General features: G+C 35.4%; 1 protein-coding gene across 1 annotated transcript; it reads right to left on the reverse strand.

The window, feature by feature from the left end:
• Positions 1-13,007: 13,007 nt before the first annotated feature.
• Positions 13,008-14,935, reverse strand: LOC108361567 (uncharacterized). The gene is made up of 2 exons (XM_017614210.1): positions 13,153-14,935; positions 13,008-13,097 (listed from the first exon to the last, which is right to left on the reverse strand). The coding sequence occupies exons 1-2, from the start codon at positions 14,542-14,544 to the stop codon at positions 13,089-13,091; spliced, it is 1,401 nt and encodes a 466-aa protein (XP_017469699.1). The 5' UTR covers positions 14,545-14,935; the 3' UTR covers positions 13,008-13,088.
• Positions 14,936-20,198: the final 5,263 nt, after the last annotated feature.

Below are 20,198 nucleotides of genomic sequence, written 5' to 3' on the forward strand. Positions count from 1 at the left end.
TTTCTTAAAATTACCGTTATATGGGAGGTAGGCGTGGTTATTATCCGATTTCGCCCATTTTCAATACCATCTGTCCCACGCCCAAAAGAAGTTCACGTACCAAGTTTCGTTAAGATATCTCAATTTTTACTCGAGTTATCGTGTGCACAGACGGACGGACGGACGGACGGACGGACAGACAGTCACCGCTTAATCGATTTCTCTTTTCATTCTGATCATTTATGTATACATTTGTCTATATCTATCTCGATTCGTTTTGCCTGTTACAAACAACCGTTATGTGAACAAAGTTATAATACCCTTGTGCACAAGTGCTCTCGGGTATAAAAAAAACTGTAAAGGGTTGATCGAATGAATGCCCTCCTAGTCACCAGTTTCGAGTCTTTTCGATTGCTGAGTCTGAGGCCTCATGTTCGACAAAAGACGGAGTATAAAGGACCCAAATGGGGGAAATTAGCCTATGGTTACAGAAGATATGTAATAAAGCAACCGACGAAGACTTGCGCTTTTCTCCCAAAGCGTTTACCGCCGGTAAACCCAAATGAAGGTTTAAATTTAAAAACAAATTAATAAAATTGAAGTAAAATCTGTGGATAATTAACAATAAACTACTTTTTCGCAAAATCTAAAAAGGCCCCTTTTATTTTTCAAAAAAAAAAAAAACTGAGCAACAGATATTATTTTACACCCTGTATCTGATAAAATATTAATAGCTGGAAAAAGGAGTACAAAAGAAGTGCAAAGCTAATAAAGGAGTATATTTCCAGACATTTTTTTTGGGAGTACATTGCAATAAAAAGGAGTACGTTTACTCCCAAAAGCAGTACGTCTGGCAACCCTAAGTACTTCGCTCATCAAAAGTTCTTCGATTTGCATTGCAAATGGGTACCTCGCTAACACGAGAAGAACATTAAGTCCCACTACGTCGGTACTTTCGTCAAGTTGAAAACTAAAAAATTCACAAGTTTTCAAACTTTTTATAAGTTCGTTCTCGACTGCCTTTAAAATCGTGTTGATTCGCTCCTTCGCTCCTTCGCAGTGTGATTGTGAAGTTCCAAAGAATAAGGCCCCTACTGCGAGTGTGTCGACTGGCAGTAGAATAGAAATTTGTCGATCGAGTCGATCATCTTTTATTTTGATATTGTGTAAATTGATCGATAAAAACGTGTACTATTGTGTATGGTTGACTGAATTGTAAACAGCTGTTTGTTTGTTTACATTTGTTTCTTTAGTGTTTCATATACATTATTTTTAAAATAATTGTTTTTATTATAAAACTAAAAAAATGGATAGAGTTGAAATATGGTTTAGTAACGAGGAAGATGATGTGGAAGCTAATAGATTAGTAGAGTTGGCTAAAGCAAGGAGGGAATTGCGAGATTCGTCGGATCCCTTTTAGTTGGAAGATGAAGTGTATGTACATATGTGAATTTTATGAATAGAAGTTGCGTTCCAGATGCTTTACGGTTTGTAGGATTTACAGGATTTGCAGGAAATGCTTTTTTCCTCATTAATAAACCTTATAGAAGTTTAAGAAATACGGTACAGTTTAGTTATTTCTACAGTGATGTGGGGTATTTGTGTCCAAACGCGTGACCCAAATTAAAAAAAACTGTAACATACAAGTGTAGTGAAAGAATTAAACTTTAGATTAAAGTAATGATTAAAAATTTCCGAGCACAAGTTATTTAATAAATTATGCAGTTTTTTGTAAACTTTGATGTTGGTTCTGCGCAAAAATACTGTGGATGGCCGGGTGTGTGTAGCCGGAGTTATATGCACAAGAGATATTGTATATCTTTCATAATAGAAGCAGAGTTTCCGCCCCTACTCTTTCCGAAAATTCCTTTGCCTATGTCCTCATTCTCCTGCATCAACTCGACCAACCGCGCAAGTTGCCTTTTGTTGCTTAAAGTTTTTGATCTGTAATTCAGACACATACATGCGTATGTATTTTTCACCATTTTTTACAACTTTTCAGTTCAATTGACTTACTTTTTATCCATTATAGTACCACTTTCTTATGTAAATTTTATAAACGCAAACTCCAACGACAAAAACACAGCAATAGAAGGATGAGCGATCAAGAAGTATTCACAGTCGCTAATTGAGCGACGAAGCGACACTCACAATAGCATCGATAATCAATAATCGCTTAATAGTCGTTTAGCTACTGCCAATCGGCATTCGCAATAGGGGTGTAAGTAACATATACACGTGCGCGAAGCTGCTGCGCTTGTTACGAGAACGGCCCAGCCAAATTAATCCGAAAACGGGAAGAAAAGTGGATGAAATGCGGATTAGGTCTACAAAAGTAGCGAAAATGGTTGTGAAAAGGGTATGTTTTCGGCTATTTTTCTGATTAAATTTTTCGTTGACAAAACGTACTGGGGAACTACGCTTAAGAGCGAAATACACCATCAAAATTTTTTGATTTTCTGGCCGCCATGTTGAAGTTTGATCAAACCGCTTGCGTTGTATATGGAGAGTGTAAAGAATTTGCCCGCACCACTAGTATATTTACTCTATTTGTATATAAGAATAATTGTATTAAAAGTAGGCTATTTGTTAATAAGTAAATAAATAAAATAAATTAAGTAATTTTAGTTTTTTAGTCGTTTTTCCGCTGTTTATATTTTTGGTAATTTCGCTTATACCAAAGTATGTACCTATCTTATATAGAGAATCGAGAAAATAATAATTTAGAACACCTGAAATCGATTATTTTTTATTGTTTGAAAAGTTAAACTTCTCTTGTACGCAGAGTTTTCTGCGGAGTGTAAATAGATATGCATATAACACCAAAGATTAGACGTCTCCCGCCACCCCTATTTTTTTAGGATTCATAATAGTGATATTTCCACAAGAAATGCTTTACATCCTTAAAATCAGTGCAAGAAGGCGAACCACGCTCACTATTTCGTTTAGTTTTCGGGGCGAGGAGTCACTATTCTGCACTTACCTATGTCAAATTATATAATTTACTGACTAATTTTTCCTCACCTGGTCCGGTCAGAGTTATGGTAGCTTTGTTCTTATTTTCAACTACCATTAGTGCAACCTCTCTGAAGTTGGCAGGACAACTTTCTCCCAAAGCAAAAATTCCTATCGGATAATTTGCCGTTAAATATCCGTGAAAAGACTATTTTTTCCGCAGACATATTATAAAAAATATCGCGTGCTCTGCTAACTACCGTGGACACCTTCTGAAAACCAATTAAGGAAACCGGCTAAACCCAAACTAACTGTTTGATAATTTGCCGTAAATTATTCGTTCTTTATCCGTGGGACTACAAATTTTGTCGCAGACATATTTAAAAAAAATATCGCGTGCTCTCCAACTTCCGTGGAAGTTAGCAGGACACGTCTGAAAAGCAATTAAGGAAACCAGCTAAACCCAAACTAATTATTTGCTAATTTGGCGTAAATTATCCGTTCTTTATCCCTGGGACTAAAAATTTTGTCGCGGACATATTCAAAAAAAAAATATATCGCGCGCTCTGCCCACTTCCGTGGAAGTTAGCAGGACACCTTCTCAAAACCAATTAAGGAAACCCGCTAAACGCAAACTAATTATTTGATAATTTGCCGTAAATTATCTATTCTTTATCCGTGGGACTAAAAATTTTGTCACAGATATATTTTAAAAAAACATCGCGTGCTCTGCCAACTTCCGTGGAAGTTAGCAAATTATTAAATAGTTCAGAGGCGGACACTTTTTTGCAGTCAAAGTGCGAGCGAGGGCTAGAGAAAGCGAAAAACAGTTTACGGGAGGAAGGGTATGAAAAGTTACGAACAAATTATTCATATCTCACCAAAAATCATGTTCATCGCAGAAGAGCTGCGGTAATACTGACTTTGTGCACCAAAATAAGGGTGTAAATTTACCTCATATACACAATAAGCCGTCGTTCGGACTTCGCTCCGATAGGAGAATCGTTCCGTTTTGTCGAAATAATTTGAAACCTACTCCTCTACTCCGCTCAACTGAAAATCTGCTCCGTTTTGTTGCATCAACAAATCTATGGACTTTTGACAAAACAACTTTTCTCGAGTGAGGTCATTTTCTCTTCAAAGCAGTAATTCATTGAGTTCTCGAGTGATATTTTTATGTTTAGTCATTAATAGGAGTAGTTCAAGATGATATCTTAATGAAAGTTAAAAAAAAATGTAAAATTATTAAATGGAAGTTCAATATAATTTGTAAATTCCAACCTGCAGAAAGCACAGAGGTTGTTTTGTCAAAAGTCCACAGAAATATACTCTTCAACTAGAAAGGAGGTGGGTTTTTTGATAGCAAACTAAAAGGGATATTTTATCTTTTTATCGACACGATTGTTGGCTACAACACAATTGCAAATACACTTGAATTCCGTCCAAAATGTTCGAGAGATCAATCTTTTTCATAAAAAAATACGTGTACGCAAGTGGCTCAAAAGAGGAAAACAACATTGCCATCGTGAATAGACCCTCACAATCGCCCGATTTGAACCCGATCGAAAAAGATTACTCTGTCTAAAGTTTTGTAATCGCGTCGTTGCCCACCGATGTAACAATTTTCCCGGGAAAGAAAGAACGAAATAACGTTTTATTAATTTGAACTAAGACATTTTAACTTTAATGACAATTGCTTGCTGGATTAAGATGCCGTTACACGGGTCGATTTTCTAATAGATTTTTGTCGTTCAACCAAAATCGACCCGTGTAAATGACAACTCAACCGTAATGTAAATGCTTTGGCTAGTCGATTTTCCAGTCGACAGATATCGACCCTTGTAAAGCAGCTTTAACCTCTTGGTCCCAGAATACTGTGATACGAGGAGAAATTAATTGTTTTTGAAGTGAAACTTCTTAGGCGGCGGTATCGCAAAAATGGAGAGTGAAATTTTTAAAACTGAAAACGCGACATGAGTGAGAAGGAAGATATATAGGGAAGGGGAAAAAAGAAATAAAGCGACGCATGACGGGTACGAGTACCTACATATGTATATATGTATGTTTGAATGCACGCATGTATGTATACATATGTATATACAGTATCGGTCATATCCATAGCACGCCATTTCAAAGTCATATTGTGTGCCACTTATGTTTATTTATTTATTTTTAAGAATTTTCAATTAAAATTTAGTTCATTCTCGGACAAACCCCATATATACCCAAGTTCAACAATTTGTAGAAAACTACAAAAAAATTTACCAAATTTTCACCCAAATTTCAAACTTTTTTCTCGGAAGTGATAGAATTTTTTTGAGGACACAGTTTTTTAGCCCCTGCAATTTTAGTCTGATAATGTGCAAATTTGAAGTGGCTAGGAATTACCGTTAATTTTTTAGAATTTTTTTTGTCGCATTGGCTTCCAAGAACGATAGAATACAAGATTGCGCATTCCCGCAGAATGACATTTGTGGCAACGGGTAAATAAAGAATATGGCGAAGAACAATGAGTTGACAGTTGTGAATTTGCAGTGAGAAAACGTGTTTTCTTCACGATTCACCAATTTCTCAAGCCATCTTTGAATATAGCAAATTAAGCACTACGTTAACAAAAAATATACAACCACTCTTGAAATGTGTTCAAAAGAATAGGTCTTATTAATTAACTATTTAGAATTTTTGTGTTTGTATTGCAGGTGCCGAAAAAGTGATAATATCTTGTCGCAGCGCATGTTTTCCTGCAGAAAGTGGTCGATGCTTGCTTACCTCCGATTTTAGTTTGTAATTTGTGGTATTTCAACGTTTTTAACTTAACATGTCGTGTTTAAAAGTGGTCCGTAAGGTGCTTCATGCATATTACGCTGGTGTCTAAATTTTATGGCTTCTCCTGCCGGCAGAACTCTACCCACTTTCTGGCCAAGGCGTCGTCGCGGGGAAACAAAAAAAAAACTGCATTTGGGGGCTTTACCCCTACGGCTGCTGCAATTCAACACACGACACGACATTTTTATAAAGTTTTTATTACAAATAAAACGTTTTTTACTTCAGAACGCACGAATTACTTCGATTTTTCACTTGAAAGTACACAATACGTTTGCAATACATTTGCACTTGTTTCTAAACAAAAAGTTTGTTTACGTATTGCCATAAATGTCAAAGTCGGCAAAACCAAAGTAGCGGTTTCGGGAATGCGCCACCTTCAGTTCATTTCACCATGATTGGCTTCCATATAATGAATAAACTTAATTTATTTGTATATGGAAGAAAACCGCAACACCTTTGGCGAAAAAAAATCTAAAAAATCAACGGTAACTTTTAGCCACTTGAAACTTGCATATTATCAGACTAAAATTGATTGGGCTATAAAACTGTGTATTCAGAAAAATTCAAACACTTCCGAGAAAAAGTTTGAAATTTAGGTTCAAATTTGTTGCACTTTTTTGTAGTTTTCTACAAATTTTTAAACTTGGGTTTATATGGGTTTTGTTAGAGAAAGAACTGTATTTTAATTGAAAATTCTTAAAAATAAATAAATAAACATAAGTGGCACACAATATCACTTTGAAATGGCGTACTATAGATATGACCGATACTCTGTATGTATTAGACTGCATCACCAAAAAAAGTTGCGGTTTTTCCGCAGGGATTACAAAATTTATTGTATTCTAAGACGTCCACCAAAATATTTTGGAAAAATATTAAGATTTAAGCGAGCTGGACCGATTTGAAAATACCTCCAAAAATGAAGTTTTTTATGAATAAAAAAAGTTTCTTAAAGAACTTTTTGAAAAAAGTCCCCTCAGATGACAAATTAGATTAAGCTTAAAAAATCTGCATAAAAATATTTGAAAATCTTTTCAACAGAATCGTAAGAATGAGATGTTTGATGCTGTTTTTTTACTTCTTTCAAAGATTGGTTTACGAAAAACTTGAATAACTGTTTCAAAAATGTTCTGATTTAGACATATGGGATCTCAGTAGAAAGGTATTTTCACACTGTTTTTATTTCTGGCCAAAAAAAACGTCATTCGTGTTCCATTTTGTTTTTTCGAATACCAACACATCTTAATTCAACTTTGAATGACGTTCGTTCATCCTACCTTTCTCTTCCATCCTTTGACTGAGTTTATTAGCAAAGAAATAAAAAGGGTGAGAAAATACCTTTCCAATGACACCTCTCAAGTCTCAATCGGAAGAGTTTAGGTTCAGTTATTCAAGTTTTTTCTATACCAATCTTTGAAAAAAGTTAAAAAGCAGCATTAAAAATCTCATCATTACAATTCCGTTTAAAATTTTTTTTTTTTAATTTTTTTTAATATTTTTATGCAAATATTTTAAGCTTAAACCGTTTTGTCATTTGAGGGGATATTTTCAAAAAAAAATCTTTTAGAAACTATTTTTATTCATAAAAAACTCCATTTTTGGAGGTATTTTCAAATCGGTCCAGCTCACTTAAATCTTAATATTTTTCCGAAATATTTTGGTGGACGTCTTAAAATATAATAGATTTTATAATTCCAATGGAAAAATAGTACCGATTTTTTTTTGTATGGGGAGTAGGGCTGGGACTATCCGCACATTCGAATATCCGGATATCCATGCGGATTATCCGTTGACACGAATAAAATCCGGATAGTATGGATACCCGGTTAATATTCGCTTGTGCAAGTATTCGGATATGCGGATTTACGAAGATCCGGTTAATATTCGTATTTTCAGATATCCAAAAAAAATCAACAAACTGATTAATAATATTCGTGAATTCAATTATGCATACGATAGAGTGAATTAGCTCTTGACGGACTTGAAGTTGACCTTTTGTTTTGTATCGTTTTGTCACAATATAAACAAATGGCACTATTCCTGTCATCAATTTTAGAAATGCTACAATTTGGTAAAAATTCACCACGACCAAAAGTATCGTAATAGCTTTCATTATTCCTTCCATGATATTTTAAAGCCATGAAAAAACTCTCGCGGTCAGTTTTATTTTATTTTTTATTTTTACGAAACGATACTTTAATTTCCCAATACCAGGCGCTCATGCATGATACAAAAAAAAAGGTAGTTCCATTGTCATTTTTTCTTCGCCATATTAACAACCTGACAATTAAGTAGATTGTGACATTTCGTGCTACCGTATGCAATATCTAAAATCCTCCAAATTTTATTATTAATTTTTTATTTATTTACAAACATTTTGTTCTTAGAATCGAAATTCGAACTAGTAAAAGGTACATTGTTGAGTACAGCTCGGTTATTTGTACAATAATTTTGGGTTGTTGTGTCACAAGACTTAACCCAAAGCAAAAAATTGTAACACACACGTGTGGTCAAACAATTAAACGTTAGTTTAAAATAAAAATTTCAAGTTTTCAGATACAAATTTATGAATAAATTCGGTTTGAAATATGGACCTTCTTGTAAAAATTACTGTGGTCAGCGTAGCCGGAGTTGGACTGATGAGAATTAATTTTGTCTAAGCGCTTCCGAAATTTTACCCAATTTGTCAATGGGTCCGTACCTCCGTCTCCGCCCCCATCCCAAATAACCGAACATTTCCCTTTTTGTATTTTAAAGAGAATGCTCAATAAGTTGATAATTGTGTTTCTAGTTTTCATTCTAACAATAAATCACAAATTTTGTTTCACACCAACTCCAATATTGAGTAAAATATATTTTAATTTTATCCAAAGAAATAACGATATTGTCGAAATATACTAGAATTGGATAATACTCACTTCTCTGAAAGTCATGAGGCCTATGGGTCCCAAAGTAAATTCCGTTTTCACGTTACTTGAAAGACATGGACAAAGACAATATCGAAATGTGTAATTTAAGTGTCCCAATTATATCAGAAACAATCTTATCCGATATAGAAAACTGTAATAGTCCTGGCTAGCTACATTGTGTAATAATCAGATGACATAATGACACTAAAAAATTTTAAAATATGTTCACTAAAATTTTATTAATGTAAAAATAAAGATTTTGGCAAGTAGTTATCGAATTTAGTTTAAAATTTAAACGTTTTTAAGAAAAGATATTAATTATTTTTAAAAGGTAAATGTTAATACAACTATTTTATTTATACTCCCAAATTATAAAAACCCCTCTACCAACAAACTCAAATTGGGTAACCCCGCTTCGATTTTTTTACAATTGAGCAATTGTCAAAAATCTCCTTTTTAATCAAAAAGTTGTTTATTGAAACTACCTTCTTTTTTGTATCATGCGCTCATGCATATGAAGTAGCAAGTTTTCTATACGCATATATTTGTTTGTTGAACTTTTTAATTCGTTTGTAGAAGCCTTTGAAATTACAAAGTAGAATTTTGGAAATTTTAAAATTTATACAAACAATTTTGTGCGTAGATATAGAAAACTTGTTACTACACATCAAGGCACATTAAACAGGTAGTATCAGTAGAGCAAAAACAACATTTTCGTGTATTTTGTTGTTGCTTCTGGTATCGAGTGTCAAAAACTGTTCTGAATTTTTTCTTCTAAATCAAAGCGTGCCATGTGAATACAAAAAATTATAAAAAATAAAAAATTGAAATTGGAAAAAAATAAAAATTGATGCAAGTAAAATATGCAGAAGGCAAAGTGATCAAAATAAAATGAACGTCCGAAGTCTTCGCTAGCAAAAATCGAATGAATCTCTTTTATTTTTTAAAATGGCGTGTCCTTAACAACGAGTCTTAATCGCTAGTTACAACGAGTCTTAATCGCTACTTGTCTTAAAGCTAGGGTTGCCAACTAATATTCACTGTAACTACAAACAAGTTACTTAAACTATGACTTAAAGCTAGATTCTTAAGTAAAAGCACACGTACTCCTAAACCTTATCGACTCCTACAACTCGGCCGTCCTGACATTATAGAATCTCCTGATTCTACGACGTTAGAATGTACGCCGTGCTACGGTTTGTATTAACCTACAAATTGTATTAACCTACAAACGACTCAGTTTTTTTTTTTCTTTGTTGTCTTCGGTTTTTTTATATTCGTACCACGGTTTTAAATTTGTTATAGACCAGGTGCCTTTGTAAGGTATCTGTGTCTGTTGAAATCCCTCTACGTCTTCTACCACATACCGATCGTTTTTTAAAATTTCTGATACTCTATACGGTCCTTTGAATTTAGGCATTAGCTTGCTAGACGCTCCTACTTGCGAGCTAACGTTGAGTATTACTACATAATCACCTATGTTGAACTTACGTGGTTCTCGTCGCTTGGCATCTGAATATTCTTTATTGTAAACTTGCGCTTTGCTTTGTACTGCCTTCGCTTGTTCTCTTACACTTTCTATTGGAGCCGGGCTTGGGTCTTGTATTAATTCTAACACATTTTCTCTGAGACTATCTATGACTTTCCCTTTTTGCCTAACCCCGAACAATAACACGCTAGGTTGTTCTTTCGTTGCTTTGTGCACGGTATTGTTCATCGCGTGTTCTACTGACTCTAGTGTTTCTTCCCATCCTATATCTTCTCCAGAGTCTACCATTTTTGCAATCATTGGACCTAAGCTTTTATTAACAATTTCAGCCTGACCATTCGCTTGAGGGGAGTTAGTCGCTACTTTTATGTGCTCAACGTTGTTACATTCTAAAAAAGCTTTAAATTCGTTTGACGTAAAACATGTCCCTCTGTCCGACACTATAAACTTCGGCCTACTGTACGCCCTAAAGTACTCTTTTAAGGCAAAGATTGCTTCCTTTGACGCTGTAGTTTTAGCTGGATATAATCGAACAAACTTTGTAAATGCATCTACAACTACTAAGACATGTTTGTACTTTGTGGACTTGCTGTGAATCGGTCCGTAGTGATCAACGTGTATCATTTCAAACGGTATACTCCCCTTCGGTATCATATGTAGAAGTCCCTCTTTTTTACCGCTCTTATTTGAAAAGGCTATACACTTTAGGCAGTTCTCGATGTGGACGGTTGCTTTTTTTTTTATTCCCGGAAACCAGTAGCTTTTCCCTACAGTTTGCACAACTTTGTCTACACCTAGGTGCCCCATCTCATCGTGATACTTATATAAAACATGCCTTTCCATGGATTCTGGCACGTAAAAAAGTAACTCTTTGTCTCTTTTTTTATAAACTATTCCGTTTCTCATTTCATAGTGGGTGTTTTCTCTAAGTTCTAAATCCTCTCTTATCTTTCTTATCCGCTCATCTTTACTTTGGCATATAACTAAATTTTCTTCGAACGTATTTGCATGGATTACCAAAACATTGTTTACCCTACTTAGTGCGTCAACATGTTGCATTCTCTTGCCTGCTCTATGTTCGAGTTCGTAGTCATAATTTTGTAATTCCAAAGCCCACCTTGCTATCCTTGGGTTCATATCTTTTTTGTTGAGTGTCAAGGTCAGTGAGTTGCAATCGGTAACTATTTTGAACTTTATACCTTGCAGATATATCCTGAACCTTTTTAACGCATACACTATCGCTAAAGTTTCTAATTCGAAACTATGGTATTTAGACTCGGCTTCTGTTGTTCGCTTTGAAAAATAAAATACTGGGTGTAGTTTTTCATCTTTTTTTCTTTGCAATAGTATTGCCCCAAACCCCAAGGCACTAGCATCGCAGTGCAATTCAGTTGCGTCGTTCGGGTCGTAGATTGCTAACAGTGGAGACCTAATAAGCTTTTCCTTGAGACTGTCAAAAGCTTCTAACTCTGTTTCTCCGAATTGAAATTTTTTATCTTTCTTTGTAAGGTCGTGGAGGGGTTTGGCTATAGTCGAAAAATCTTTGATAAACCTTCGAAAATATGAGCACAGGCCTAGGAAGCTTTGAACTTCTTGGACTTTGGTCGGAATTGAAAAATTTTCTATTGCTCTAAGTCCCTTTTCATCAGCTTGAATACCTTCGCCAGTGATGACGTATCCTAAGTGTGAAACCTTTGATTGCAAAAATTCGCACTTGTCTAGCCGGAGCTCTAAGTTGTTTTGTACAACTCTCAAAAGTACTTTCTTCAGTATTTCTAAGTGTTGTTTCACGCTTTCTGTCGCTATCATAATGTCGTCTAAGTAAACTATTACTTCTCCACTTCGAATCATGTCCGCAAATATTTTATTTATAAACTTCTGAAAAGTTGCTGGCGCATTTTTAAGCCCGAACGGCATTCTCAAAAATTCATATTGTCCTAAAGGTGTAGTAAAAGAGGTGTATTTAACAGAATCCCTATTGACAAAAACATGGAAAAATCCGTTTTTTAGATCTAACTTAGTAAACACCTTTTTATTTGCTAATCTGTCCAGTAAATCGTCTATAAGCGGCATCGGATAATTGTCTTTGAACGTCACTTTGTTCAACTTCCTATAGTCTACACACAACCGAAGTTCACCCGTTTTTTTCTTAACCAACACTATTGGCGACACAAACTCTGACTCGCTTGGTCTTATGTACCCTTTAGCTAAGTATTCGTCGATTATTTTTTGTAGTTCTACCTTCTCACTGTACGACAATCTTCTCGGAGCACAAGCGAATGGCCTATTATTTTCTAACACGAGTTGTATTTCTTTTCTTACTAGGGGCTCATCCGACTTTTTTGAATTCATATATATTTTTCTAAACATATCTTGGAAAATTCTTTCATCATCACGACTCAGCTGTTCACCTACTTTTAGCTCTAAGCTCGTATCTTCGCACACATCTATTGCCATAATTTCCATTAGGAACTCATCGACGTTATTATCGTTTACCTTATTTTCGTTTATATCTCTGACATTGTTTACCTGTTCACTAGTATCTTTGCTTGTTGTATACAACCTATCCGTTACCCGATCTTCGTGCGCTTTCCCAACCTCGCCTTTGTTCTCGACATTGTTCTCAACTTCGCTTTTATTCTCTTATTCCGTTCTATCCAAAAACTCGACATTACCTATTTTTAGTTTCGCATCGCTCGCCTCGATAAAATCTCTACCTAGTAACACTGAGTAACCCATAGACCCATTAGGAACCACTAGGAGTTCAACTGAAACGTATTTATTCAACACCTTTATGTTACACTTCAATTTTCCAATAATATTCAAAGGGGACTTATTCAACCCGTAATATGCATCTTCAACCTGTACTAATTTTACTCCTGCTGGCACTATCACTTGCTTAATCAGGCTAACTGGGCTTCCTGAGTCGACTAAACATTCTACAAACATATCACTATTAGCATGTGCTGATACATATAAATTAAAATAACTTACGAAAGTATTCTTCGGCTTTTTGTACTTGTTACAGTCCACAGCATAATGACCTTGTTCGCCGCAAGCGTAACAGGATCCAGCTTCTCGTTTGGGTTTCTTGCAATCCTTTGCGTAGTGACCCGTGCAGTTACAGTTGTAACATCTCATTCTTTGGTCCGTGCGTACTTTTGCAGGTGGGCGATCGGGTAGGCTTATCGAGCGAAACGCTTTCACAACGTCATTCGCCGACGTAAAGTTTTGCAAGCGGGCCTGGTTTTGCAGTTGTCTGTCTGGAATACCCTCGATCAGATAGTCAGCCAACTCTTCGTCTTTCAAATTCAAATCGCTGCCTAGCATGCACTTTTCATTGAAGTAATTTGCAAAACTCTCTTCGTGCGACCACGTTCGCTTTTCAAACTTGCGCCGGCGTACGAGCACACTTTGGCCGGACGCAAACACCGACTTCATATCGCGGAGTAACTCGTCCACGTTTTTTGGTATTGTTACCTTGGCATTGTACCAAGCTAGAGCCGCTCCTTTTAGTTTAAGGTGTATAGCAACACCTAAAATCGCGTCGTCGATTTTCAGAACTTCGCGATAGTGCATGAGTTGGTTGTACCAAATATTAAAACCATCGCCGCCGTCGTAGACTGCTATAATATCCTTTAAAGTTTCGAAGGAAACATAGCCGCCACTTTTCTCTACACTCGCCATTGCATTGTCTTTCTCCAGGAGTGCCTTCTGGAGTTTGAGTAGCTGTATTTCTTTCTCCAACAGTTTAGCTTCTACGGCCGCTGCTTCTGCGTTTTTGTTGTTGTCGCTCGTTGTCGATTGGCTTGGAGCTCCGTTATTTTCGCTAACCTCGTTTGCGGTACTCTTCTTTGGGCAAGCACCAAAATTCCCGCTACGTACGCATACTACCCCGCTTCGCACACACACTGCATCCTCATCGTCGTTAATCACTACATTTCTAACTGCACTTTTTCCTCGCCGTTGTGTTTTGTTGCCTCTCCCGTTGTTCTCACCGTCGTCCTCACCGTTTGTCGCACCGTTGTCTCTACTTTGTGGTCTCGATCCATTGCCGTTATCCGCTACGTTGTTCTCGCCTTCATTTCTGCTGCTACCCTGGCCTTTATTTCTAACCTCGACCTTTTCTCGCCGTTGTGGTAAGCGCAAACCGCTACCCTCATCATCGACGTCACTTACGTCGTCGGCGTCATCGCTTTCGTCCACATCTTTTCCGCTTGACGCACCACGTGTCCCTGGGCACAGTCCACGAGCTTCCGCAGATAAATCGCTCAACCTGGCGGCCAACGATGCTTTTGCACCGCTAGCGTTGATGCCCACAGCGGTGCACCAGGCTTTCAGCTGGAGCAACGAATATTTTTCTGCATCAATGACGCCGTACTCCATATTCCGCCAAATTTTTTTTAAAAAAACTCAAATTTACTTTATAAATACTTTATGATGGGTCAAAGACCACTTCTGATAAAATATGCAGAAGGCAAAGTGATCAAAATAAAATGAACGTCCGAAGTCTTCGCTAGCAAAAATCGAATGAATCTCTTTTATTTTTTAAAATGGCGTGTCCTTTACAACGAGTCTTAATCGCTAGTTACAACGAGTCTTAATCGCTACTTGTCTTAAAGCTAGGGTTGCCAACTAATATTCACTGTAACTACAAACAAGTTACTTAAACTATGACTTAAAGCTAGATTCTTAAGTAAAAGCACACGTACTCCTAAACCTTATCGACTCCTACACAAGTAAATTTGTTTGCTTCTCGAGGCATTGATCCATCCTTTGCAAGGCCCAGTAATCAGCGGTCGTGCTGCCGAGTTGGGCGAACGTTCCAAAAGCTGCTATTCAATCGCTTGTTTTGTATGGAAAAAGGTTTCACAAGCAAATGGATTTTAACAACTTATAATTTTCGTGAGAAAAAATTAAAAATATTTGACATTTTCGAGACCAAATAATTTGAAAATAAATCAAATCAGCTGCTCTACTGATACTACCTGTTCAATGTACCTTGCTACACATTTATGAGCGCCAGTATTGGGAAATGAAAGTATCGTTTTGATAACGAAAAGTCCGGATATTCGGATAGCCGAATATTATCTTAGCTTCCAGAGTAACCGGATTTTTCATTTAGGTATCGGGGTATTCGAATATTCGGTTTATCCGGATAGTAGAAAAATCCGGATGAAGTTCCCAGCCCTAATGGGGAGTGATGCAGTCTAATATGTATGTATGAACGAACTCATTGCGCAGTTCAGCTCTGCCGCTACCAAGCAATATATGTATAAATGAGGCAAGCGTGCTTCGCGTAACTACATCCATTCGTACATATGTACATATGTTTGTATGGATATATTTATGATGAAGCAAACGGGTTTCGTTGATGTACTGATGGGCATATGTATGTACTTATGGACAGCAATGTTTTCATGTATGTACATATGTTTCAATGGTTGTATGTATACGCACATATGTAGTACCCTGCAGCAAAATTTAAAGAGTCTGGCAAAGCGCTAGTTCCGCCGAACAAATTTCAGAACTGTCTCTGAACTACTGCAAAAGGGATGCAGAGCTGGACGGTTGAAACTCATATGTTGCTAGCTGCGCTGTCATCAATGTTACTCATCCTGGTCATGCGAAAGCTGACATAAGATGCACAAATGTATTTTTTCGATTTTCTTACAGCCGCACTCAGAAACGTTACTTAAATTAGCTCTAATGGGCACTTAACTAATGATCGTTAAATCTGTTAATTAATACTTCCTCTCAGAGTTAAAAATTATGAAATAAACAAGTAAGAAAGTCTAAGTTCGGGCGGAGCCGAACATTAAATACCCGGCGCAAGTATTAAATATATGTTTTCCACCTTTCCGAAAGCTACCGCTACATGATAAGCCGGCGTGTATAAATTTTAAGTAAACTAGCGTCCTTAAATTTCAAAATATTGAAATTTCAAGCATTTCTGAAATTTACCGTTATATGAAAAGCGGCCGTAATTTTAGTCCGATTTCAACAATTTTCAATGGTTTACTTTTATGTGGCAAGCACAATAACCATACCGAGTTTGGTACAAATTGCTAGAACGGTTAGCGAGATACATATACGTGATCATAAGTGGGCGGTGCCACGCCCATTTTCCAAAATTTTATCATAAACGTATTTCCTGGCAAAGAATTGTTGCAACCATCATTTTGCATAAATTAGCTTTAATATTTACTGATTTGTCGAGGATTTCGTATTTCTCGAAATTACCGTTATATGGGATGTGGGCGTGGTTATTGTCCGATTTTAAAAATTTTCGGCCATTTGGTATGCTGTACCAGGGCCAACAACTGTGCCAAGTTTGGAATAAATTGATGCAGCGGCTATCAAGATATACACATGTGGCTACGCCCATTTTTAAAAAAATGTTAATATTCTTATTTTTCGTCTAAAATTTATTATAAATATCAATTTTGAGTGAATTATCTTCAGTAGTTACGAAAATATCGCAGTTTTTGTATTTCTGAAAATTACCGTTATATGGGAGGTAGGCGTGGTTATTGTCCGATTTTGCCCATTTTCAATATCATCCGTCGTACGCCCGAAAGAAGTACACGTACCAAGTTTCGTTAAGATATCTTGATTTTTACTCGAGTTATCGTGTGCACAGACGGACGGACAGACGGACGGACGGACAGACGGACGGACGNATTCTGATCATTTATGTATACATTTGTCTATATCTATCTCGATTCGTTTTGCCTGTTACAAACAACCGTTATGTGAACAAAGTTATAATACCCTTGTGCACAAGTGCGCTCGGGTATAAAAATTTAGGTATGTCCCCAGTTGCGGCCCTTCAATTTTGTGGCATCACTCACTTTTTTCGTTGAGTTTGAAATAAAATATAAAAATAAGTATTTATATCGTTTTGCGCGCACCGGCTCAACATACGCAATGGCTAAGTGAGCAGAGCACTGGCGTGCCATTCGAGAGATCCGAGTTCGAGTGCTAGGGCAGGAAATTTTTCTTTTTCCATTTTTATTTTTTTTTCTTGTTTAATTTTTATGAACTATATTTATTGAATTTTTTTGCTTCTTTGATCTAATTTTCTTTTGATTTATAGATTTTATTGCTTTAAAGAGGATTTTTTTTTTAATTTAATTAAATTGTTTGCTAAAAGACAAACAAGACCAATAACAAGCCAATTCTGGCATATGTCTTTCAACTCACCTCAGTCTTCCGAGAGACAAAAGTCTTTATATTTCAGCAACTATCTTGAAAGCCCTTTTCTGTATTTCGAATAACTAATTGAAAGATGTGCTAATAGTGTTGTTATATTTATCATTTAGCAATAAGTTTTCTAAAAACTAAACGAAATGAAAAAAATACTTTTTTTAAAACAGGAAAAACTAAAAATTTGAGAAACTTAAAGTGAAAGAAGAATCAAAAAAGTATCCAAACGTTAAATAAAATAATATATTTTAATTTTTTTTTAAATACAATTTTTTTAAGTTTTATTGCTTAATGTTAAAAGGATTGAACTCGGATCTCTTGAATGGCACGAAAGTCCTCTGCTCACTGGGCCATTGCCACTGTTACACCAACGTTATCGAAGTTGAAATTTATTGAAAACAAACAAAAAATTTCAAAAGCATTCCTCAAAAAGTTAAGTAAAGGTTTTTGTTTACTTATCTTTAATGTTCATTAAATGCCGTTAACGAATCATTAACTGACTCTGAGCGGGAATTTTTTCAAATCGTTACTGAGGGACGCCTTAAGTAATCATTAAACGACTCTGAGTGCGGCTGNCAAAAAGTTAAGTAAAGGTTTTTGTTTACTTATCTTTAATGTTCATTAAATGCCGTTAACGAATCATTAACTGACTCTGAGCGGGAATTTTTTCAAATCGTTACTGAGGGACGCCTTAAGTAATCATTAAACGACTCTGAGTGCGGCTGTTAGACCCTAAAACTAATAGCAAACTGTTTTCGTTTATTTAATATGTAATTCTCTAGTTTATGGGGCAACTGCTAAAATATTTCCAAAAAAGTGGTTATTGGTAACATTAATGGAATTTTTATACATATATACGTACGTATAAAATTGAATGCAAAATATAACCATAAAATTTAATTAAACTACACTTAAGAGCAAAATTCTGCTTACACCATTTTAAATATTCACAATATATTGCGAATTAAAATTGGTTTGTTATTATTTAATAAAAAACTGATCATGCTTAAAACAAAATCATATAAACCGGGTTTTCCAGCTTTAAATAAAACAAAATTAAATTTAACAGTTTTTCATCTAAATTTTTTACCTTTTAATCAGATTAAATAACTAAAATAACCGAAAGTGGTAAAGAATCTCACTTTGAAATGAGGGTGCTATTGATATGACCGATACTGTACATACCTAAATATATCACCGAGCACCCGAAATGTGTAGTTATGCAGTGATGTTTTTTTTTTAATTTCCAATGTTTTTCATTTTAAATATTTTTCGTTAAGTTTTTATTTAGGTACTATGTCCTATATTCCATAAACCATTGGAACTCAAATTCCTAACTGTGATGCAAACTTGATAGAACTCTAAAAACTGTATTCAAATTTCAAACTTTTTAATCAGAGATTTTTTATAAATATTTCGAGTATTCTGTTTTGTAGCCCATCAAATTTTAGTGTAGTAAAGTGTAATCTTGCATCTTAAACGAAAATATTTAAATAAGAGAATACCTTCAAGAGCGTGCGTAAAAAGAGTTATAAGAAATTAATGGGCTATAGAACTTATATACATACTTATAAACTATGATTTAAAATATTGAAGTTTTTATAACAGTTTCTAGAATTCTACAAAATTTCCAACACAGTTAGAAACGTGAATTTATATGTTTATGTTATAATACTTATGAGCCATCCTTACATAAAAAATTTACGAAAAATATTTAGCATGAAAACCATTGTGAATATTTAAAATTCTATATATTCTTATTTCGATGCCGGGAGTTTATGTATTATCTTTCAATACATTTAATACAATTTAACGCTGAGTTATCACAAAAAAGCATTTAATATATCACCGTTTTTCTCACTTGGTTTAGATTTTTAATTATAAATAAAAATTATTTTTAAAAATAACGGTTTTAGAAAATGAAGGAATAACTGACACTTTATGTTCCTAATTTTAAAGCACAAATCGCCTCATAAAGTAAATTAGTCCAACACAAATAGCTATTTAAACATAAAATTAAGTATTTTTCATTTACAAAATTGTATGCGTGCTTATTTAAAGAAAAGGCTCTATACTATATTTCTTAGAACCAGCTCAACACTAACCACATTTTTTCTAGCTCGGAGGTGTTGCTAGGAACTGTTGTTATATGAACTGTCTTAGAACCATCTAACCTAAGTCAGCTCAGAACAAGTTAAAAAGTTCTGCAGAGGGCGACAATTGTCACTTCGTAGGACATCGCCATGTTAAAAAAGACAGTTGAAAGCATTGATTTGCGATAGATGAAGAACCAGTACCGTCCCTTTTCAGGCTAGCTCAGCGCAAGTTCTGAACCAGTTTGACTTGCTGCAGGGCTACAAACGAAAACAAATCTAATAAGCGCTCGTTGATATAAATGCGAACTGTACTGATTGTCAAAAATTATGAGTTTGTTGTACATTTGTTCATGTTTGTCAATGTGCGTGCAATTTTTATACCCGAGCGCACTTGTGCACAAGGGTATATTAATTTTGTTCACATAAAGGTTGTATGTAACGCCACAACGAATCGAGATAGATATAGACAAATGTATACATAAATGCTCAGAATGAATAGAGAAATCGATTAAGCCATGTCTGTCTGTCCGTCCGTCCGTGTACACGATAACTCGAGCAAAAATTGAGATATCTCAACGAAATTTGGTATGTAGGTTTCCCTTAATCCAAGGTAGGTTGGTATTGAAAATGGGCGAAATCGGACTTTAACCACGCCCACTTCCCATATAACGGTAATTTCCAGAAATACGAAAACTGCGATATTTTAGTAACTACTGAAGATAATTCACTCAAAAT

The sequence above is a fragment of the Rhagoletis zephyria genome, unplaced genomic scaffold (genome assembly GCF_001687245.7).
Source record: "Rhagoletis zephyria isolate East Lansing unplaced genomic scaffold, Rhagoletis_zephyria_1.1 Rzeph_scaffold_00793, whole genome shotgun sequence".
In the NCBI taxonomy this organism is placed as follows: domain Eukaryota; kingdom Metazoa; phylum Arthropoda; class Insecta; order Diptera; family Tephritidae; genus Rhagoletis; species Rhagoletis zephyria.